The sequence below is a fragment of the Ursus americanus genome, chromosome 28, assembly GCF_024610735.1.
Source record: "Ursus americanus isolate L20-20 chromosome 28, mUrsAme1.1.p, whole genome shotgun sequence".
Lineage (NCBI taxonomy): Eukaryota > Metazoa > Chordata > Mammalia > Carnivora > Ursidae > Ursus > Ursus americanus.
In genome coordinates, this window is record NC_142154.1 from 26,162,361 (window position 1) to 26,187,119 (window position 24,759).

The 24,759-nt window shown below is 45.1% G+C and overlaps 1 protein-coding gene across 3 annotated transcripts in view; it reads right to left on the reverse strand.

Moving 5' to 3' along the window:
- Window positions 1–24,759, reverse strand: part of CYFIP1 (cytoplasmic FMR1 interacting protein 1) — a 121,873-nt gene that overhangs the window by 27,893 nt on the left and 69,221 nt on the right. For 2 of the 3 annotated variants that reach the window (XM_045795309.2, XM_087856736.1), the window contains exons 16-24: window positions 23,478–23,631; window positions 22,303–22,459; window positions 20,993–21,089; window positions 19,299–19,375; window positions 19,083–19,191; window positions 18,077–18,196; window positions 15,587–15,786; window positions 9,681–9,768; window positions 238–381 (exon numbers count right to left, since the gene is read on the reverse strand). In XM_045795309.2, the coding sequence (XP_045651265.1) occupies window positions 238–381; window positions 9,681–9,768; window positions 15,587–15,786; window positions 18,077–18,196; window positions 19,083–19,191; window positions 19,299–19,375; window positions 20,993–21,089; window positions 22,303–22,459; window positions 23,478–23,631 (1,146 nt within the window). Of the gene's footprint in view, window positions 1–237; window positions 382–9,680; window positions 9,769–15,586; window positions 15,787–18,076; window positions 18,197–19,082; window positions 19,192–19,298; window positions 19,376–20,992; window positions 21,090–22,302; window positions 22,460–23,477; window positions 23,632–23,903; window positions 24,052–24,759 lie in introns of all 3 variants that reach the window. The other variant, XM_045795310.2, reaches the window with a different exon arrangement.

Consider the following 24,759-nt stretch of genomic DNA (forward strand, 5'->3'; position numbering starts at 1 on the left):
ACATTTGAGATTGAGTGGGGGTAGGCGTGGGGCAGTCTTGAGGGTCAAAGCCCTTAAACTGTGGGATCTGATGGTACCTCCAGCTAGACAGTGCTAGAATTGAGTTGAACTGTGGGACACCCAGCTGGCATCCAAGAACTGCTCAGTGGAGTGTTTGAATCCTTTATTCCCCTCGCCACATTACAACTGGGTGCAGAACCCTTCGCCGTGGAAAGGAGTCCGTGGAGGGAAACGTACCAGGCTCTTCACGACCTTCAGCAGCTCCTCCATGACCACTGCAATGCCCTGGTAGCCGAGCAGCCGGCAGATGACCTGGAAGTGAGGAGGCCCCACGAAGTTCCGGTAGCTGCCATAAATGCTAGAGTATGCCAAGTTCAGAGCCTGGGGGATAAAGGATTAAGTGCTTAATGGAATCTCCGGAGTTTTCAACGTGCTTACTGTGCACACAAGATGAAGAACAGCTGCACCAACGATGCCTTCGATACCCAGCGCCCCTAAGGCGGAGGAGAGCACAGAATGTCAGACTTGCCCTTACTGGTATTTACGTCTGCAACGTAAAACGTGACAAGCAAGCTGGTTAAAACAGAAAAAAGAAAACAAATTTCAAAGATTTGTCTAACTGCCAATTCTACAGAAGCCGTTTTGAGGTCCTGGAATGAGAAACAAGTACGTGGCCACTGCTGCCTCTCGGAGCTGCTCCCAGTCTCCGGGGTAAGACATCTGAGGATGGAGAACGACGGAGTGGTGGAAACTGTCTTCTCAGGGACACCCAGGGAGCTGGAGACAGCAGCCCCCACAGGGTGAGTAGGTGACAAAGGAAACCAGGGTGGTTTCCTGGAGCAGGGGACCTCCAAGCTTGTCTAAGGGCACAGTGCACACTCAGCAGGGAGACCCCAATAAGCATTCAGTGCTGTGTGTCTCCCTGTCAGCACTTCTTCAGCTGCATCCCACAAATTCTGATATCTTTGCATTTCATTTAGTTAGGTGTCTTTTTAAAAAATTTCCCTTCAGACTTCCTCTTGACCCATGGATCATACAGAAATGTATTAATTTCCAAGTCTTTGGAGATTTTCTTGTCCCTTTTTATTACTGATTTCTAGGTTGAGTCCACTCTGGTCAGAGAACACACTCTGTATGATTTCAACCCTTGTAATTTTCTTGAGGTTTGTTTTATGGCCCAGAATGCGGTCTATGTGGGGGGTGCTCTGTGGGCACTTGAAAACAATGCACGTTCTGCTGTTGTTGGGTGCAGTGTTCTATACATGTCAATAATATCCTTTTGGTTGATGCTGTTTAGTTCTTCATTGTTGCTGATTTTCTGTCTACTGACTTTATTGATGACTAAGAAGAATGAATTCCCCAACTACAACTGTGGACTTGTTCACTTCTTTCACTTACACCAGTATTTGCTTCAAGTATTTTGAAGTTCTGTTATTTGATACACAAACATTTAGGATTGCCACATTTTCTTGGTGGCTTGACCCTATTATGTACTATTTGCTTCAAAATCTACTTTATCTTATGTTAATATAGTCACTCCTTTCTTCTGATTAATGTTTGCATGATACATCTTTATCCATCCTTTTACTTTCAACCTACCAATATCATTAATTTGAAGTGCATTTCTTGTTCAATCATGTCTTTTAAATCCATTCTGCCAAACCTCAGTATTTTAACTGAGGTTTTAGAACTCTTTTTAGACCACTTACATTTAGTACACTTATACATAATGTAATTATTGATATCTAAGTAGGGTCTGTTTCATTCTTCCTGACTTCTTCTGGCTCACTTAAACATTTTCAAGAATTCCACTGCGATTGACCTATAGTAGTTTCAAGAGTATCTCTTCACACAGACCTGTTAGTGGTTGTTCTAGGTCTTACATTATACATTATATGAGCTGTCACAATCCACTGTTATCAACATTTACCACCATGATTGAAGTGTATCAACCTCACCTCCATTTAGGTTCCCTGGATCCTTCTCCAGCCCCTTTTATCACTGCCTGAAATATTTCCTCTACATACACCGAAAACCACATCAGAAAAGTGATTCTGAAGAATCAGCACAGCAGGCTGGTATGCTCAGCTCCCGAGTGTCTTCAGGAGGCCTGCCTGCAGTTCCTGGGAATTCAGCCCTTGGAATGGTACCAACTGATAAGGTGGTTTTCTACTACTGGGAAATTTAACCATGCTATACAACTTGTCTAGGTTGGATGTACAAATAGTGATTTATGGGGGCTCCTTTCCTTCTGGGGGCTCTGGAGTTTCAGTAACTCTGAATAGTCAAGACAGGAGGTATGTGCCTATGTACCCAGCCCTAGTGAAACCCTTGGACCTGAGTGATTGAGTGGGCTTCTATTCCCTGGGCAGAAAAACTGGACATCCCATGCAATCCCCATGAGGGACAACTTTGGTAGCCTGTGCCTGGTTCAGTCACCGCCTGATGCGTCTTTTCCCCGTACTGGTCCTGCTTTGCATCCTTTTGCAATAAGGAACTATAACTGTGAGCATAAATGACTGAGTTTGTGAGTCCTTCTGGACAATCAAAACGCGTGGATGGTCTGAGAACCCAAAAACAGAAAAAAAAAACGATTACCAAACACGACACTACCCAGCTTGGAAGTCATGCCATGTGCCCATCCTGTGCCCAAGCCTACAACCCCTGCCTACAACCACAATCCTACTCAACAGGAGTATCTTTTTTTTAAAGATTTTTATTTATTTATTTGACAGAGAGAGAGAGAGACAGCTAGCGAGAGAGGGAACACAAGCAGGGGGAGTGGGAGAGGGAGAAGCAGGGTCCCAGTGGAGCAGGGAGCCCCATGCGGGGCTTGATCCCAGGACCCTGGGATCATGCCTGAGCCGAAGGCAGACACTCAACAACTGAGCCACCCAGGCGCCCCATCGAAAGGGGCATATTTTGATCATCAGCTTAGGTACACCTTCCTCTTCCCAATTCCTCCTTAAAGCACCATAATGTGCATTTAAATGCTAGGATTTGGTGTGAGGTTTTTGCTTGATAATAAATTCTAATGTTTCAAAAGAAAACCATGAAAAGCATTAGTGATATCTAATGGCCTCAGGAGCTTGGGAAGATGCCGGAGGAGGAAGACCCTGAGTTCACCCCCATCCCATCTCCAAGATATCATCCACCTCCAAGTCAGGAGGATGGAGAGTGATCTGAAGACTGGAAGAACAAACTCCACAATGAAATAGAGAAGAACACATCTGAAATATTAGGAAAGTCAGAAAGGCAGAGGGAGGCTGCCCGCAAGAGGAGGGAGCTCCGTGTCCAAAGAGGGCAGAGAAACAAGCCCTCTTGCACCAGGGAGCTCACATGGGGAGGACTAATCCCCATAACTTTTGGCTTTAAAAACTAGAGGAGCTGCATCAAAACGAATAAAAGCAGGCCAACACCAAATTTAAGTTAAACTTGCAAAATGCATCGATAAAGAAAAAATCCTAAAAGCAGCAAAACAAAGGAAGTCCCTAACTTACAAGGAAGACTGAGGTTAGCAGCAGATCTCTTTGTAGAAACGTGGCAAGCCAGAAGGGACTGGCATGATAAATTCAATGTGCAAAGTGGAAAAAATCTGCAGCCAAGAATACTCTATCCAGTAAGGCTAGCATTCAGAATAGAAGAAGATAAGAGCTTCCCAGAAAACAAAAACTGAAGGAGTTCATGACCACTAATCCAGCCTTGCAAGAAATATTAAGAGAGACTCTTTGAGTGGGAAGGAAAGACAAAAAGCAACAAAGATGAGAAAGAAACAGAAAAAACCTCAAAAACAATGACAAAATAAGTAAAAACAAGGTACTAAATGCGTATCTATCAATAATTACTCTGAATATAATTGGACTAAATGTCCCAACTGAAAGACATATGCTATTATAATGGATAAAAAAGCAAGACCCATCTATATGCTGCCGACAAAAGACTCATTTTATTTATTTAAAATTTTTTCTTCTTATTTATTTATTTTTAACAAGAGACTCATTTTAGACCTAAAGACACCTGTAGCCTGAAATGAGGGGCTGGAGAAATATTTACCATGCAAACGGACATATGGAACCACAAAAGACCCCAAATAGCCAAAGCAATCTTGAAAAAGAAAAGCAAAGCTGGAGGGGCGCCTGGGTGGCATAGTCGTTAAGCGTCTGCCTTCGGCCCAGGGCATGATCCCAGCATCCTGGGATCGAGCCCCACATCAGGCTCCTCCGCTATGAGCCTGCTTCTTCCTCTCCCACTCCCCCTGCTTGTGTTCCCTCTCTCGCTGGCTGTCTCTAGCTCTGTCAAATAAATAAATAAAATCTTAAAAAAAAAAAAAAAAGAAAAAGAAAAGCAAAGCTGGAGGCATCACAATTCTGGACTTCAAGTTACATTACAAAGCTTTGTAATCCAGACATTATGGTACTGGCACAAAATAGACACAAAAACAGAATAGAAAACCCAGAAATGGACCCACGACTACATGGTCAATTAATCTTCGACAGAGCAGGAAAGAATATTCAGGGGAAAAGAGTCTCTTCAGCAAATGGTGTTGGGAGAACCGGACAGCCACATGCAGAAGGATGAAACTGGACCACCGTCTTACACCATACACACAAATAAACTCAAAGTGGATGAAAGACCTAACTTTGAGACAGGAAATCATCAAAATCCTAGAGGACACAGGCAGAAACCTCTTTGATCTCAGCCGTAGCAACTTCTTCCTAGACATGTCCCCTGAGGCAAGGGAAACAAAGGCAAAAATAAACTACTGGGACTTCATCAAGACAAAAAGTTTCTGCACAGCAAAGGAAACAATCAACAAAACTACAAGGCACCTTTGGAATTGGAGAAGATATTTGCAAAAAACATATCTGATAATGGGTTAATATCCAAAATATATAAAGAACTTATAAAACTCAACACACCAAAAAAACAAATAATCCAGTTAAAAAATGGGAAGAAGACACGAACAGTTTTCCAAAGAAGACATACAGATGGCCAACAGGCACATGAAAAGATACATCAGGGAAATCAATCAAATCACATCACTCAGCATCAGGGAAATACAAATCAAAACTTCAATGAGATACCACCTCACACCAGTCAGAATGGCTAAAATTAACAACACAGGAAACAACAGATGTTGGTGAAGATGTGGAGAAAGGGGAACCCTCTTACACGGTTGCTGGGGATGCAAACTGGTGCAGCGACTCTGGAAAACAGTGTGAAGGTTGCTCAAAAAGTTAAAAATATAACAACTAGGACCCAGCAATTGCATCACTAAGTATTTACCCAAAGGATAAAAAAATTCTGTGTCGAAGGGATACATGCACCCTGATGTTTACAGCAGTACTATCAACAATAGCCAAACTAGGGAAAGGGCCCAAATGTCCATCGACTGATCAATGGGTAAAGAAGATATATATAAACATACACACACACACACACACACACACACAGGACTATTATTCAGCCATAAAAAAGAATGAAATCTTGCTATTTGCAACAACTTGGATGGAGCTAGAGAGTATTATGCTAAGCAAAAATACCAGTCAGAGAAAAACAAATACCATTTGGTTTCACTCATATGTGGAATTTAAGAAATAAAACAGATGCACGCAGGGGGGGAAAAAAAGAGAGAGGCATACCAGAAAACAGACTCTTAACTATAGAGAACACACTGAGGGTTACAGGAGGGGAGGTGGTTGGGGGGGACGGGTTAAATAGGTGATGGGGATTAAGCAGGGCCCTTGTTGTGATGAGCACACAGTGATGTATGGAAATGTTGAATCCCTACATTGGACACCTGAAACTAATATTTCACTGTATGTTAACGAATTTAAATAAAAAGCGAAAGAATGAAATCTTGCCATTTGCAACAGTGTGGCTAGATGCCAGGACCCTGAGATCATGACCTGAACCTAAGTCAGACGCTTTACCGACTGCGCCACCCAGATGCTCTAGTGTATTCTAATTATTTTAAAAATCATCCACCTTGGGGTGCCTGGGTGGCTCAGTCAGTTAAGAGTCCGACTCTTGACTTTGGATCAGGTCATGATCTCAGGGTCGTGAGACTGAGTCCCACATTGGGCTTTGCGCTCAGTGAAGAGTCTGCTTGAGATTCTCTCTCTCCCTCTGCCCCTCCTCCACCCCCTCAAAAAGAAACTGTCCACCTCATGCCTTTTTTGGAGGGGTGGAGGAGGTGGGCAGCCTGCACCCATACACCAGCCAGAGTCACAGTGTGTGCCCATTTTCCAAGGGCATGGTCCTAACATGGTCAAGGTCAAGTTGCCACCTGTAGTGAGAGGAACGAAGGCAAGCAAGAAGACAGAAATGAAAGGTTCACACTCTAAAGAAGAGAGGATTAGAAAAGAATGGGTTAGAAGCATTAAAAGGTGTCCTGGTGTAGGCCATGTGGCAGGGGGGGGCAGCCCCCTGGCTCCTGACCTGTGTCCTGGCCTCAACTGCCCTGAGACTAAAAAGCAAGCTGGTATACCTGCGGCCAGCTTCACTCAGCCAGCAGCTCACTCGAGGTCCACAGACTGTGGGTGTCAGCTAGATGTGGGGATGAGGCGGAGTCTGTTAACTGCCTGGGCCTCATGTCCCACCACAAGCATCACCTGTCTGAGCTGAGGGGCTTCCCAATGGCAGCACTGAGCCGGGTGCTTTCATCTCCCACCTCCCTTCTCTGAAGCAAGTGACACTGGGGACTTTTCTGCAGGTGAAAAATCTTTGGCCAAGTGGGAGGGGCCTGAGGCTCCCTTCCTGTGTCTCAACAGCTTCAGCCTCCTTTCTATCCTCCGTGCCTCACTGGTCATGCTCCCAAACCTGCTGGGGTGCCCTTCCCTTGTCCAGACCAGGCGATTCTGACTCTTGGTGCCTGTCTGCACCCCAATGCCCAGCCAACACCTTCGGGCCTCTCTGGAGTAAGGCCTACACTCACATCCTGCTGCACCAAGAACCTTGCTCTCCGACTGAGGCCAGGCACAGCCCAGGTCATAGCACATGCATAGGAAACACTTGCTGAGTGACCCTGGAGATTATGACTGCAACTCATTATCTGTAGGAAAAAATATATTACTCAATATATTTTAAAATGACACTCAGTCCCAGAACACAGCAGACAGAACAATACCGCCTGGTCTTCTTCACTCCTGGTCATGATCATGAGGCTTAAAATACAACAGCGAAAATCCTGACCCTAACCAATGGGGGCGACGTGATCCTCCAACCTACCCCCCACACCCTCTCAACGCCCAAAACCCTTGCCTCAGCTGAGTGCAGTGTGGAGCCAGCCTGTGGCCAGAACACTCAGCAGGGCAGCGTCCTGCCCCACTCACAGCAAGGTCTGTGACATGTGGCACAGACTGGGAAGAGGAGACAGGCCCTAGGACACAGGCCCTAGGGATAAAGGCCTCTTCCCTTTAACCTCCGTAAATCGAGCCCTCCCTGACTTCAAAAACTGACACCTCCACTCACCAACTGCCAGAAACCTAGGAAACATCTTCAGGTCTTCCTCTTCTCTCACCCTCCTTCTTTGGGTCATCAGCAAGTCCAGTCAAGTGCACTTCCAAAATATCCCCTGAACCCATCTACTTCTCTTCATCTTACCACCTCCTGCTTGGACTAGGGTAGCATCTCTCCACCGGCCATCATTCTCTGTCTGCTTCCAGACCCCCCACCCAACACCTTGGCCCTAAGCTGCCAGCCACACACCCCCACCCACCCCCATCTCAGGACAGAGCCTCAGCTCTCAGGGCCCTCTGCAAAGTTGGTTCCTTCTCAGCATTCAGATCTTGTTAGAGCAAGGCCTCTCCAAAACCCAGCCAAAGCTCTATGACAACATCCTCGGAGCACACCTTCTCACAGGGACATGCCCATCCCCTTCCCACGGACACACAGAGCACATGGTGCCACGCAAATGCAGAAAACAGAGACAGCACCAATCTCAGCTTGAAATTCCACATATCCTTGCAAAACACAGGGAGCTTCTATTTCTGCCAATAGTAGTTTCCCCTTCCTCCCAAATGTATCCTCTACTTAACCCTCTGGCTTGCCCCACTAAGACACCTATCATTTTCTTCTTGGCTGACAGGTTGAAAACTTTAAATAGACTCATTAGTTTGTAGTGTTGTGATGCTGTGATTAAGAAGAAGTGGGCGGCTGAAGGGAGATGACATCGCGAGCCTGGAGAAGTTGGAGGAGAGAAGGAAGGTGAAGGAGGATGTCTCTTCAAAGACTAGTCATAAGGGAAGACTGACATGCTGACATCCTCCTGAGAGCCACCACTAGGGACCTAAAGGTGGTCCTTTTATGTCATTATGTAAATAGGCTCATTTCTGGACCTGTGAGAACGTGCAGAAAATACAGAGAAGACACTGCCCAAACCTCAGCCCCTCAGAGCTTCAGAGCAGAAAACAGCAGCCGCTACTCAGTGCTGAAGGCTCTGAGGCCACAGGAGCTAGTGTCTGTCCCTGGAGCAGGGGGCCACGCCCCACTTCCCTACACAGCCCACAGGCTGTGCTGTGTGAGACCAAGACTGACACCAACATCGGAGGGAGCAGCTTAAAGCCCTAGTGAGAACCGTGCAAACACATCATCAATAGAGCTCAGAAAAGGAAAATGTTTCTCAGACTCAGCCCTCCCCAAGACAGCCACTGTTTAGCATTCTCATAATCTTTTCCCTGGATCTATCTTTCTGTAACTAGGGTCATTCTGTTTGGAGTTTGATTTTTTTTTAACTTAATAAAATACAAGTCCCACAAGCTGTCACGAGATCTATGTAATTATCTGTAACGACTGTACTGCATTCCACTGAAATCTGTAAGATATTGCAATATTCCTGATGGTCGGTTAGGCTGCTTCCATATATTTTATGAACGATATTGTACAACCACCCCCGTAACAGACCCCACTTTATACTTGTCTGATTTATTCCTTAGCTGTCCGGCTTCCTACAAGTGAGAATATTTAAATATTGATACACATATCAGATGGTCCCACGTGCTTTCATTTATTTTTCTTCAATTACTGGTGAGGCTAGATACCTATTTCTATTTTTTACTATATTTTTGGGAAATACCTGCTTATTACATCTGCCTCCTTTTTACTATAGAGTGTTTATCTTTTCTTACAAAACCGTAAGAGTACTTTAAATATGAACAATACTAACCTTTAATAATACTCTTAACTCGTTGCAAATCCCAGCCACCCTCAGCCTGGACACTTGTCTCACCTTACTAGACAGACGGCAGGTGTTCTGTGGCTTTTGCCTGCTTGCCTGTGGTTTCTGGATGTCCACTCTCTTCTGCACGTCCCTTCCCACCTCACCCCTTCTTTTGCGGCATCACGGACAAGATATCCTGGCCCCTCTGTCATAGATGAGCCTCTCAGCCTATTCCACACACTCTCCTTGTTTGATATTTTTAAACCTTTAACTCTGCTGACAATCTCAATTATTCCAGGGCCAGGAGTGAGGCCAGGCCTACCCTGACACCCAACACATGGCCAGAGGGCTGTCCCACACTACATTCCTTTTTAGGAAGGTGCTAATGGAAGAAAACACTAACATTTCACACACGGCATGATACGTTTAAATTACTGCAACTCACCTGATTTAAACTAAACTCAAAGATATGCTTCATTGTGAACTTAAAAAATCGTAACACAAACACAAAAGAACCTACCTTTGATCCATGCAAATACTGGGGTTGTGCATTAGGCTGTTTATCTCTTTGAAATTCTTGAGAAAATGGTAATACTGTCCGAACAAATCTAAACAAAAAGGATAAAAAGAAAAAAGAAAACAAATTTAACAGTTCTTTAGAATGCAGAACTTTTCAATTACGCATCAGTTAAACATCTTCCTCCCAGTTGACTGATCGAATCATCACATAGGAAAATTCTAAGAAATTAAATACCCGAGCTATAAATACTCCCAAGTATAATACACGTATCCAGAGTTCATCAACAGAGTGAGAAGACCTGGGTCCTTCTACCATGTAAGCAGTCTCCAAACTCCAGGAGACAGTCTGGTTTACTGGCACCAGGACCATTTCATGCCTAATTCAGTCCTTTGACAAGTGGTAACGACCAAGCACTCAGGCATTGGTGGGCCTCTGGCCACGGCGGTGACCTCAGCCACAGGAGTGGGAAGGCAGACACAGGCAGTCATGTCCAGTTACTCAAATCACTAGTTACAAACTAATGGGAAGAATGAACAACCTAAGTGCTTATAACCACACTCACAGAGCCACTAGACTGTGGCTTGATACTGGATTAGGAGACACTGAAAATCAAATGCTTGGATTTTAAAGCAAACATGTCAAACGTGGCTAATACTCTCAAATTAGAAGAGTTCATTTAAACATATGAAACTTTTTTTAAAAGAAAATTTATTCATTTGACAGAGACACAGAGAACACAAGCAGGGAGGAGGGGCAGAAGGAGAGGGAGAAGCATGCTCCCCACTGAGCAGGGAGCCCAATATGGGGCTTGATCCCAGAACCCCAGGATCATGACCTGAGCGGAAGGCAGATGCTTCACCGACTGAGCCACCCAGGCACCCCTAAAATATAAAACTTTTAAAAAGAAGCATCATTAAGAAAAATATATGGATTTGCTAATTATTAAATTCAAAGAATCTGACTGACACATATTGCACTTTAATAAATAAAAAGAGATGCAATTGGCAAAATACCACCAGTGCTTGAAATGCACATGCACATCCGAGGGGAGGCCCGTGGCCTGCAGCATGAAGTGTCTGGTTTTGTTGTTATCTTTTAAAGTGCTGAGTTATTTTGGGCAGGCTGTTAAACTGCTCTGAAGTCAGCTGGAACCATTCATAATTAGGGTGGCACAGTAGTCAGCACCCACGCAGGCCCTCTAGCAATTCTATCAAATGTGTGGGTATTCAGTGAGGTTTCCTCATTCTTGCTGGCAGGGCCTCAAATGGCTCCTAGTCTGTGTCAGCTCTGGGAATTATTTGGCTAACAGCTTCCAAAACGCTGTTCTTGGACTATCCTTGTGGAGTTCCACCCAATGCACACACAGTTTAATATTCTAAAGGGCCCCTAAGCTGGTGTCAGGAGCTATTTCACTATGTAGCTCTCTTCTCTCCCATACTGCAAATCTGCCCTGCAAATTCAAGCCGTCTCAGCTTCCTCGGTTTCAAATCTGTCTCCTCCACCAAACAAGACTTCCAAGCTGTACTTGGCATCCCCCTCTCCGCACCGGGCCTTGTACTGAGGCCCAGAAAGTGCTTCCAGGCAGAAAGCAGGGAAGTCAAAGGGCTCACCTCCTTTGTTTCCTTTCCCTCAGGGAAACGCAACATCTGAAAACAGTGGTTTCATAAATTTTGTCTGATTTTTCACTTGTTTAAGGCAAAAGAGTAAATCCAAACCCTGTTACTCCATTATCCCAAACAACTGTTAAACACCATACACACACACACACACACACACACACACACACACACACACGCACACACATTCTCAAGGTAAAGACAAACACATTGGAAACAAATATTGAATTCCAGCTAGTAGGCCTGTGTTTCATGGTAGGAAGAATTAGTAATTTTGGAACTATTTTCTGCATTTTCTAGAACTGACCAAGTGAGTAAATATGCCAGGAATAATGAAACAGGATTCTTAGTGTAGAAGGGAGTTACAAACATGGAAAGGGAGGGAGAAAACAAGAATGAGACTCCCAGTGCTGAACTGGGAGTGAAGATACCAGTGTGAACTCATGGATATAATATGGAGACAGCTACAGAGAAGCCATGCATACACATGCTTTATGGGTTTGTATCCCCAGAAAGATAATTTGAAGTCTTAATTACCAGCACCTCAGGATGTGATCTTACTCAGAAACAGGGCCACTGCAGATGTCATTAGTTAAGATGAGGTCATACTGAAGTACAGCAGGCCTTTAACAAGTCAATATGACTCATGTCCTTCTAAGGGGAGAGACACACTCAGGGAAAACACCACATGTCTAAAGAGGCAGAGACTGGAACAATCCAGCTGCACACTAAGGAAGGCCAAGAATTGCTGGCCACCACCTGAAGCTGCGAAGAGGCAAGAGAAGATTGTACCCAGAGTCTCAGAAGAAGCAGCACAGTCCTGCTGACACCCTGATTTTGGATATCTAGCCCCCAGAACTGTGAGAATATTTCTGTTGTTTGAAGCCCCACGGTTTGTGATAATTTGTCAGAGGAACCTAACACTGTACACGGTCAGGTACGTCCTAGCCTTCCTAACTCGGAACATCAGAAGGCTCTAGAAACAATGATATCCCAGTAACGAGGAGCGCACCTAACACCCAGACTTATTTTTTAAATATTAAGCCTAGTTCTAAAATATTCTCCATTAAAAGGAATCCTGTGGAAATGACATGTTGCAAGGATAGAGCCCGAGGAGCCCAAGATGAATCTGGAACTTCGTGAGGTGCAGGAAGTGCTTCAAAGTGATGAGGACAGCCAACAGGACATAGAAATCAGGTAGACGGGGCTCCCACTGGCCAACACGGAGCCAACTTGAGCCATAAAACCCAAATTATGATAGTAACAGATTTTAATGCTGAGTTAGAATCCCCAGTCCTTACTTATAATAAACAAATAAATAAATGTTAACACATACAGCAGAAGGCCAACTAATGCATATACACGGAATGATGAAGTTTGAGAATCGTCATTGTTCAGCCACCATACTGGTAACTGATGATAACATGCCAGCAGAGAAACCTGGGAACAAAGGGGCAGAAGTTTACATCACCAGGAATGGGACAAAGTAGTGCCCTTTGCTTCATGGTACATTGCACTGAGGACACACGGCTTCCTCCGTGGCCTTCCTCCCTCTTAGGCTTAACTCTGATCCCAACTGTTGGCCTATTTCCAGAGCTATAGCTTTTTCATACAATTATTAGCTGTAATAGGTTAAATTTGAGTCACAGGTCACCCTAAACTACTTTCCAGAGCCACCAGGCAAAATCCCTAATCAAAAATAAGCAGCAAAGTCAGTAGATATGCAAAGCAACAAGTGAAGTTCTGGTTTCCCTCAAGCAGCCTTAGAAAACCCTCAAGAACGCAGTTAAAACTCTGAGTGGCACAGTTCTGTCTTCCCAGGGTCCAGTTCAGTTCTCCAGGAGCCCTGGTGGTCAGAGCAGCCTCCGGCAATACGCACGGGTCCCATTCACAGCCTCCGTGGGCTCTGTGCTCACTCTGCAAACAGGGATGTTTGCAGCACCTCATAGGCCAATGGGAGAAGTATGCCACAACAGACAAAGGCACCAGTGCTGTCCCTTCTGCCTGCCGTCATTTGCATTCGACACTGTTGTGTGTTCTCAGGAAATGGGGGCTAGGGTACCACTTGGCAGCTCTGCTCAGTTATACACTGGATGCGTCAATGTTCCTCATATAGACAGGTCCAGCAGGGTCCTCTAACGGACACATGCCTTTGGTAGGTCACTGGGTTTCACGGCACCAACCTCCTGACCTGAGCCCTGCCAACTTTGTCTCTGACAATGAGACTCCTCAGACGTTCTCTGTCATCAGCCCCAAACAGGGCACCCGCACAGGCCCACCTTGGCCAGCATGGACTCAGAATCTGATCCATTGTCCTAACTCCACACTCCTCACCCACCGTTTGTTCGGATGTCTGAAGTCTTTCAGAAAACACAGCAATTCAACACAAGAGTTTATGGCAAATGCTGTCATTTTATCATCATGTAATGCTGCCCTCCTCTAGCTCACGTCACTTCTGAGGGGTTGGCCCACCGAACTGTCACCAAGGAGACCAGGGCAGGTGGGCGCTGTCTGGACTCCACAGTCCCTCTACACACAAGTGCAGCAAGCATAAAGGAGGCTCAGGGGACACCTTTATTCCTTTAGCAAGATTTCTGGGAAATCCCTTAAAGGGTGACAAAATGCTAGACAATTTTAAAAATTACAATCTAAAATAGTACCAAAAAAAAAAAAAAATCACAACCTCCTGTGTTGCCCAATTCCGACCTCACTGTAACACCTTTTTTCAGCCCACTGATAGTGGGGTTCTGTTGTATGTCACCTTCGGAGACACCAGACAAGGCCAACCAAACGGACCAACCAAAACTACTCTTTGATCCCATAAACATCAGCCATGACTTAAACAGATTTTCAGAGGCAGAAAAGCATATTTATACCCTAACACAGAATGACCCTTCTGGTCATATATCACATGGAATAAGAATATGTATGTAATAGTACTCCTAATAACACCCATTTCAGCAAAATAAAAAAATACGTACGTACATCTGACTGTATGGCAAAAACTGCAGAAGACACACACACATTTTGTTAATCAGGGAAATCTCTAGGGACTTAATTATTTCCCCCTCCTATTTGTATATATGATTTCTAGTTTTCCTATAATTATGATGCACTATTTATGTAAAAAAATATTTTTTTCATTTAATTCAGACTCTCTAACAACTTGAAAGATACCTATTTCAGGAAACTGGGTATCTTAAAAGAAGTTAAACAGGGATGAGTACTCTGTAAAGTCTGGTTCTGGTGGACTGTGCCCAGCCAGGCCCAGAAGCCCCTTCACTGGAGGAGGTTGGCTCTGGAAGCCATGGCCACGTCTCCACCATTGCTGGGGACGGGCGTCAGCCACCTGGGGCCAGTATGATGGCATAGCCCCACGCATCTGGGAACAGGCCTGCCTCCCCACAAGGAAATCTAACCTTGGGGTCCTGGATAGATAATGGCAATGGCAGGCCTGATGAGACTACAGGAGGGCCTCCCTCTGTCCTCAGTTCAGAGCTCAGCAACCCCATGAGACACAAAACTCTGGGCCTGAAAGTCAGTAACAATTCAGCCAATACATGATGGAATGCTCAGATCCAGCAGCAAAGCCAAAGACAATGATTTTTAAAAAGTGGTCATAACACACTCAAGCACACACACACATACACACACATGTCCCTGGCATGCGCTCACAGGGAGCAGGAGCTTAGCTAAGGGCACATGAACAAACCTAAGGCAGGCGGCTGCCCAGCACACAGAGTCCAAGCAGGGCTGTCCCAGGATTTGGGCCCTATCAGGAGGGTGAACCACATGAAACTGGTGCTGTCAACCATGCCACTCACCTAACTGGCCACTCTGTGCTGTTCAACATAGTAGCAAAGGGTAGGTGGGTGAGAGGGTGGCTAACTGATTGATATTTACACACCCCAACATCCCAGGATAGATGAAAAGTAGAGTCACTGACTATATCCCAACATCAGGCAGACTTACAGCCGTGTGGGTGGTACAGACCCTGTAGCTGCTGTCCACATGCACCATGAAATCAAGCCCTGAGCTACAAGCCAAGTGCCCCAGACAGGAACCCCAGCCTGCTGTGCAGTCTCCACATGCAAAGCTATAAGACATGCCCAGGGGCTGGCCTGGGGATATGCCAGAGGAGACTGGGAGGGCCTGAATACCTGGACATGAGAAATGACAGGGAACAGGGGAGGGGACAGCAACCTACTGGACAATGTGGAGGCCCCGAGATCATCCCGTTTAGGAACCCTTTGGTAAGGGCCAGAACTATCTATGAGGTAGCATGCTGACCGGTTGGTGGAGCCATTGTAGCAGTAGTTGGGCAGGAAGTCATAGTTGAGTTCCCAGAAGACGTGGAGGGTGATTCTCCCGTAGGGCGCTGACACATTGTGGTTGGCCTCCCGGAACATGGCATCAAAGCTGTCCAGTGTCAGGTACCTGCTTAGCAGCTTGTGGGTCATGCGGTTGATTTCCAAAAGACCATCCAACTCCTATAGGATCACAAAGACAGGGGTGTGAGGACAGAAATGGGCCCAGCACAGTGGCCTTGATTCTCCACATGGGCACTGCCACAGTTGGGAGCAGGGCAGAATGGGCAGAGGACAGCAGGACACACAGAGGTGAGGCTGGTGAGCTAGGCCAAGAATACGCAGTGGGGGTCTAGTAGGCCATAGGTGCTTGCTTCTTACACCTAAATTCATTATGCCTTCTCCACTGCCTTTGAAACACCCCTCCTTACTGTGGTCACTCCCACAGGGTCATCATTCTTTCTCCACTGAGGTCACCTCCACATTGCTCTCCCCACTGACCTCCAACCATTCACAGGGCACGTACGACTGGGATGTGTCCACCCCCGCCCTTGCTGGAGCACTGTGTCCTCAGGCATCGGCCTGAGTCAGCCTAACGTGCCTGGAATTATTCAAAAGCACAGCTATGTAGCAGAGTCAGCAAGCACATTCACAGATGGCCTTCCAAGATTTCAGAGTTTTTGCTCATAAACATGCCTAGGTCCATGCTATCCACTGCAGCAGCCACTGGCCACATCCAGCAATGAGAATTTGGCTGGTCCAAACTGAGGTGCACTGTGCATGTGAGTTACACACCAGATTTAAAAAATCAAGTATGAAGACAAAGAGTGCAAGCTCTCCATGTCAATAATATTTAATTCTGTGGAAGACTATGAGGAACACTGCTCATCCTACGTGGAGATGCTCCGACCTGAGTGTTCATGCCCACCGCTCACAAGGGCTCTCTTGTTCTACCCAGAGCTGCATCTCTAGGAATGGACAATCTTCCTTGAGGTCCTACACCTTCACTACCATTTGTCTGCAGACTTTCTTCTTGGAAGATATCTTTGGCTTGGCACAAAATCCTTAATTTGTACTTCCTTTCCTTGGCTTCTGGCATGAATTGCTATGGGCAAAGCTCTGAGGACAAATTTTCTTTCTCTGATCACTCTGCTCAGATATCCAGAGGATATTTTCTTTTCCTTCAAAGTCTTTTACTGCAATATTCCTTGGTGTTGGCCACTTTGGGCCAGTCTTCCCAGGCACATACCACAGGCTTTTAATATATATTGTATAGCATGTCTTAATGTTTAAATATATAAATTTTTTTCAATTAAATTTTAGGTGGTTAACATGCAGTGCAGTATTGGCTTCTGGAGTAGAATTCAGTGATTCATCACCTACATACAACACCCAGTGCTCTTCCTAACAAGTGCCCTCTTTCATACCCAGCACCCACCTAGCCCATCCCCCACCCACCTCCATTCACCCTCAGTTTGTTCTCTACCATTGAGTCTCTTATGGCTTGTTTCCCTCTCTCCTTTTTTTCTCTTCCCCCTTCCCATATGTTCATCTCTTTTCTGCCTTAAATTCCACATATGAGTGAGATCATATGGCATTTGTCTTTGACTGACTTATTTCACTTAGCGTAATATACTCCAGCTCCATCCACATCACTGCAAATGACAAGATTTCAGATTTTTTTATGGCTCAGTAATATTCTATTGTGTATACAGACCACATCTTCTTTATCCATTCGGCAGTCAGTGGACATTTGGGCTCTCTCTCCATAGTTTGGCTATTGTTGATAACAGCATGTCTTAAATTTTATCAATGTTTTCTTGAAATACAACTTTTAATATTTGTTCCATCCTGTTGCTTTGGTTTTTCTCTATAATATGTATATTACCTATATGTATGTTAGATCTTCACTGCCTATCTTCTGTATCATTTTATTTCAAATACTTTTTCCGTGTTCATTTCATTTTGATTTTTAAAATTTACCTTCTTTTATTCTCTTCCCATAGTTAAGTGTAACTTATTCAAGGTTAAGATTACTTGTTCTTTGAAGTCAATTTAGAATTGTGACTACTAGGGGCGCCTGGGTGGCACAGCGGTTAAGCGTCTGCCTTCGGCTCAGGGCGTGATCCCCGCGTTATGGGATCGAGCCCCATATCAGGCTCCTCCCTGTGAGCCTGCTTCTTCCTCTCCCACTCCCCCTGCTTGTGTTCCCTCTCTCACTGGCTGTCTCTATCTCTGTCGAATAAATAAATAAAATCTTTAAAAAAAAAAAAAAAGAATTGTGACTACTAAGAGCAGACACTAAAAAAACGATAGGATATGCCATGCTTGATCAGTGCGTACCTTTTGATTCCTATGCAAAAACTGAACCTACTATTGGTTCAATTTACCAGTAAGGACAAAAAATTAGCTTCAATCCTTGTAACCAGATTTCCACAAATCTCCTGAACCTGACAAAAGGGACAGCACTTACAACTATTGATGTCAGGTCTTCACTTTCAAATCGTCCAATAGCCAGTTCCAGAGACTTATACATGGCTGCTGAGACACGCTGAGTAATCAGGCGATTAAGGTCTATGGATCTGCCTAGGAGCTGGAAGACGGAGAAAGGAAAAAAGAATGAACAATAAAAAACAAACAAGGGCACGTGGGTGGCTCAGTTGGTTAAATGTCTGCCTTTGGCTCAGGTCATGATCCTGGGGTCCTGGGATCAAGCCCCATGCTGGGCTCCCTGCTCCGCGGGGAGTCTACTTCTCTGCACCCCCCCTGGCTCATGCTCCCTTTCTCTCTCTCTCAAATAAATTAATAAAATCTTAAAAAAAAAAAAAAAAATATATATATATATATATATATAACATATATATATACATAACATATATATATATAACATATATATATACATAACATATATATATATATATATATATATATATATATATTCTCCCAGAATCCAATTCCAAAAGATAAGGCAAACAAATAATAGACAAAATATAAACATTTTATTAATTTTTTTAAAGATTTTTTTAAATTTATTTGAGAGAGGGAAAGAGATAGCGACAGCATGAGTGGGGAGGAGTGGGAGAAGCAGAACTGTTTGTAAAAAAAACAAAAAATAAGCACTGTATTTTTTACTCTTTGTGCTAGCCAAGAAAAAGCTCCTCTCTAACACTCAGCTGACAAGTGTTTCTCATTTTCATTCTTTTAAAAAGTTGTAACTTTCGGGCTCTTGGAGAAGAGCCAGGCCCTCTGGGGCCATGCCTTCCCCTGGGAGCCAGAGCAGAGCAGGTGCAGAGCGCTGCAAGTCTTCCCTTGGCTTTCAGGGTAACCAAAAGAAACTGTCTTTAAAATCTTAACACTTTATAAGGATGTGGCCACACTCACAGAACATACTGACATCTAAACCCAGTGAGCTCTAAGCAAACGTCACCATTCCAATGCCAGCTCCCTGCCTCACCATGCCCCAGAGAGGTCTGACTCACCTGCACGTGCCTCTGTTTAAGCAGTGTCTCATAGCGGTTAGACGGCGGGAGATGGATCGTTGCCCCCTGATTCTTGCATTCTGATCGTAAACGTTTATCAAGAAGCAAACTAAGATGGAAGAAGAGAACACATTTCTCATATTCTGTGAATTTTAAAGGAAACATCAGATCAAGTTACCCAAGACTTCATGTCCAAATCATAAACCATGTACTCACCTCCCTGCCATAACCTTATAATATGCAAATATCTGGTCTGCCAGCTTATAAACAAATTGGTCAAAGCACAGATTCACCTGAAGAAAAAGAAAGCATGTATTAGATTTTTATTTCCTAAAGATCAAATAAGACAATTAAAAAAAATTTTTGATCCAGCAAATTCCATTTCTAGGTATTTAACCAAAAAAATTGAAAATACTAACTTGGAAAGATAAATGCACCCCCTTGTTCACTGCAGCATTATTTACAATAGCCAAGACATCGAAGCAACCTAAGTGTCCACTGACAGATGAACATATACAGAATTGTGATACACACACACACACACACACACACACACACACACACACACTCACAGTGGAATATTATTCAGTCATAAAAAAGGAAATCCTACCATTTGCAACTACATGGATGGACCCTGAAGGCATTAGGCTCACTGAAATAAGTCAGACAAAGACAAATACTGTACAATCACACTTATATGTGGCATCTTAAAACAACAAAAATGAATGCATAGAGAACAGACTGGTGGTTCCAGAGGCAGGGGTAGGGATGGGGAAAATGGGTGAAAGTGGTCAAAAGGTACAAACTTCCAGTTATAAAATGAATAAGTTCTGGGAATATAAAGTTAAAAGAAAATATTTTGTTAACTAACAAAGGCTCTCTTATTAGAAAAGAGAAATAACCTCACTGTCTAAAAACAACGGATTAAATTTATCATGGTGTGGCCAGGAGTGACCACTACACAGCCACTGAAAATTGTATCAGAACCTCTCTTACTGATGGAGAAAAATGTTCCCTGTCTCTTAAAGGCAAAGGAATATGAAAAGGTCTCTCTTCATCATGTGTTCCCAGCAGTTAATGTGTACTGCATCTGGGTTCTGCTCCTGCCACCGGGCTGTGTATCCCAGGAGCTGCATGTAGCCTCCCCTGGAACCTGGCCGGCTGCTCTGGGCACTGAGGTCGGGGAGGAGACACAGGATGGCTACAGCCTTGTGACTCCACCCCCAAAACTGTATCTTACTTGCAAATGGAGTTAGCCTCCCCCCCAGAACTCTGATAAGGACATCGTGTGCTCAAAGGCTAGCCACCCCCAGGACCTGAAGGTCTCTGCCGTATGCCTACCCTACACAGCCCTGGAGCCTATGACATCTGCCTGCAGAAGCACTTTCTAGTGTCTTTGTGAGGAGGCAGAGAAGGACATCTAGTGCAGAATGCAATTTGTTGAGGTTAAGTGATCTTGAATATTAAGCTACAAAGTAAGATTTATCTCCTTAGCTGCATGTACACAGATTTAATTAATTCTACTTGTAGGAATCTATCCTCAAAAAATAATCGAACGCAGCTAAAAAATTAGGTGCAAGGAAGTTCATCAAAGCATTACTTACAATATGCAAAAATAAAAAGCTAAAATGAAATAAAATTGGGGTTGGTTTAAACTGTGTTCGTAACAGAAGACAGGTGAGGATACAGAGGTGCTTACGACATGCAGTCAAGTCTTATGTTGCAAGACCCAAATCATCACATGTGTAGATGCAGAAAGAAAAGTAGAGATAGAAGGGTTCACTCCAAAATGTTTATTTCTAAAGTTCGTTCTATTGTTTAAGTCTCCACACATTATAAAGAAAATTTGCTTCCTCTGATACTCAAAGAAGAAGGAAATCAAAGTTTGTTAAAGGTGCCTGGGCCCTCACCTCTGCCTCAATTTCGTCGTAGAGAAACTGCTTGTTGAACCTGGTGAGGGCATAGTGTGCGCTGTCATTGTACAGGTCCAGGGAGTAGAGGACATACCTGCAGAAGGGGCGAATGGTCAGCCCAGCCTTCCATACAGGGCTTCTCAGCTCTCACATCCCACACTCCAGGTAAAATTTAACATTATTGACCTCTCACATGAGGAAAAACAATCTCTTACTTCAGACATCAAATGGGGTTCCTGCCGAGGGAACCTAATGGACCAAGCCAGACGATCCCACAGATGGGACACACTTACTTAGGCCATGCCCAGGGCCCCTGGCGGGTCCACAAGGGCCCCCTGTAATGGCATCTTCTCACTTATTTATGTTTCAAAGTTCTTCACCACAGAATATAGTATTTCTTATAACCACAAAAACAAGTTATTTTTTTTTCTAAGAATGAACTGTCGGACTTAATAAGAAAACATATGAAGATCCTGGGTCCCACAGCTGACCATGACCATGTCCAGCATGGCCAAAAGCCCCTCTCTCCTTGTCCCCTATCGGGACAAAAGGCAGCAGCCAGCAGTAAGGTCCCTCTGATGGGGCAGGGACGCTTCCACCTCATGGCAGGAAGGCTGTGTGAGCAGTGGGGCCAAGCTCAACTCCAAAGACACAACACAGAGGCATGCCAAGGCCTCTGCATGAGATCTCCATGCTCCTCATCCCCTCTCTGCTGCTGCAGAACACATGACACGGCCACTCCAGGGAAAGTGGAAGGCCATCCTGCCGACCACCACATAAGAACTGACGTACACGGGCAAGGACAAGGTGCTGTACGTCTGCTCTGTGTGCCGAAGAACCTGCTGGGTCAGCTCCCAGTCTGTTCCCAGACATCTCCCTTTCCTATTACTTTACCTTCATGGGTCTCCTATTGTGAAAGTCTCCGACCCCCTGCCCTGGCCTTGAGCCCTGACCTCAAAACGAAACTATTCAATTAACACTTTCTCTCCCAAATTCATCTGGCTCAGAGGCTGTCCCACATGAGAGGCCAGGTGACCTCTGCTCTTGCTGACCCTAGCTGAGCCCCCAGGGCCTCACTAGCGCCTGACAGGGTGGGACTCACTGACTTCTGCTGCCTGAGTTCCTGATTTTAGTCTACCCCGAGAAACCCGTTACTTGTTTTAATCTCTGAAATCTTACCCCAAGTATGACAACTTCAAAGGAAGTACTGAAAAGAGCCCAGCCCCCTCCTCCATCTCCCAGCTCCCAAATGCCACCAAGGACCCTGGTCATCACAAAGAGCTAAGACAGGCCCACAGGGCACTCACTCCATCATTGATGCCTCCTTCGTCTCCAGGATGTGGTCCGTCAGGATCCAGGGCATGGACATCTCGATGGGGAACTGTATCCTCCTGCCCATTGTCAGTTCCAGAAAGAACTCTCGGAACCACAACTGTGAAAGGTCACAGCACTGCTGGAGTGTTTCTTGAAGGATTCAAATGATAATCATGTTAATCTTCTGCAAGCAGAAAAAACTCAGCAGGATGATCTAGGACAGGGAGGGGCATGTTCCAGTCGCAGGCTCCTTCAATCTCAGCCCTGAGCCATGCAGGAGTGGACGTGAGCAGGGAGGGGTGACGTGGCACCTCACACTAGAGATGAGACAACCACGATGTGGCTGCAGGCAAAGCCACCCTAGACCGTGCACATTCTTGCTCACGAAAAGAGCAGAGTCAGCGTCTGGCCCCTGTGGGTCCGGCACGGACACCACCACCCGCCAATGGGACCTTGTCAACCCTGTGAGTTTCTTTGAGGGACTGGGAGGGGGAAAATTTTTTTTTTTTATTTTTTTAAAAGGAGAAATAAAAACCATGTTATTTTATTTTACTTAGGATAAAGATAGAGCATTACATGCATATTCAGTATGAGTTTATCTAATGCAAAATAGAAACAAATGAAAAAAAAAACACGTATCATCTCTTGACAAATGAAAAACAAAAGCCTTGCTATTTACTCCAAACCTGCAGCACTCGCAGCCAAGAAAGAGGCTTCCTGCTCTGAGCAACCTGCTCCGGCAAGAGTAAACATGCACTCCACAGTGACAAAGGGTACCCACCCAGCGCCCTGGTCAAGGTGACTGCCACCTTCCACACTGCTCGTGGGGGCTGTTTCTGATATTTATCACTATCTTGTTCTCAAACCAGGTGACAGATTACATTCATCTGTTTCTGTCCTCATACGGGTTAAAAAGACTGCATTCAAGTCACACAGCCAGCCGTGGGCCCATGGCCCTCATCCTTCGAAGGGCCATGCCACATGAAGGGGGCCCTGGCTGGCCGTGAATTTAAAGCGACAGGCAAGGGATTATCACAAAAGTTACAACGCAGGTCACCGTCTGGGTGTCTGAGGGGACCACAGCAGGGACGGTCAGCAGAAGCATTCTAGACGGTGTTAGCAGTGTTAGAACAAGCTGTGCCAGACACTAGTCAGCAGTATCTCTTACCACTGAAATTTATCAAGTGAGTGTAGAAGAATGACTCTCGATGAAATTTTTCTATGTCCAATATGGTAGGCCCCTCAAGGCTACTTCTCAAGGTTTTCTTGGAACCACTTTTGTCTGCAATGAGGGACTCTAGCATGGTTCTCACCATGTAAAGCTGCATTATCCAAGGAAACATTTGTGGGGGAGAAAATATACATGGTACATTAGTTACACCAAACTTAGATAAACCACAAGAGGAAGACTACTCCGCTAAGCCCTGACCAGAGCCAGGCTGGAGCGGTAAGCCTACCACTACACCGGCTCCTCAAAGTGGGTCTGGGCACCCATCTAAGTAGCCAAGTTGGTGCTGCTTGGGAGAAAGAATTTGTAGCGGAGCAGTTCACCTCGTGCCATAAACATCAACAAGAAAAACAAATGATGTCTTACCACCAAAGGTTAAAAGAGGCGGATAGGTGTACGACTGCCTCAGAAACGCGTTTACCACATGCAAGAGTCTTTCCATGCCCAAAGACTTGAGCTGCCTCAGCAGCTCGGCAGAGCTCAAGGACTCCGCCATGGTGCGCACCAGGTAGAGCTAGACACGGACAGATGGGGGGGAGAGGTGGGAGAGAGCCGTTAGTCACAGGACACACACATCATGGGGCGGGGAGACACACACGCGGGAACAGAGGGTGGGGAGGGTGCATGCACATTGGACAGACCCAGGACAAGCGTCCTCCTTAAGTGGCCAAATGCCTTCCTCCCAGATATTTGAGAGGTTTCATATAGAGCCAACAACGTGCTTTGCTGGTCTCTGAAGACTGGCAGAAGAGATTATAAAAGCCCCCAACAGAAGAACAATGAGTAAGAAGTACTAAGTCCCAAAATGGGAAGAGAAAAGCAGAGGGACATATTAAATCAGGTATTGAGAGTCAGAAGAAAGCTACTTTTGGGGGACAGGGGGCTGAGCATGCCAGGAGAGAAAACAGCAGTGGTGGCTTAAGACTTATCTTCAGAAACAATCGTTTTTAGTCCCAACATAAAAAGTATAACCATACATTGAAACACCCACCAGGAAACACAGCGTAAATACAGACACATAGACTTTCACCCACATTTTTGCAATGGGAGTCAATGCAGTCAAATTAAATTCTGCATGCAAGTGATCAAATCTGAGAATCACAAGGACGTCTTGGCTAATGCTCCAGATTCACTTGGGCAGGGAACAGAGGAGCAGAAACGGCACAGGCAATGCTTGATCATCTTGAGCAGACAGTGGTTATGTCATTTTACTCCTGGCCTT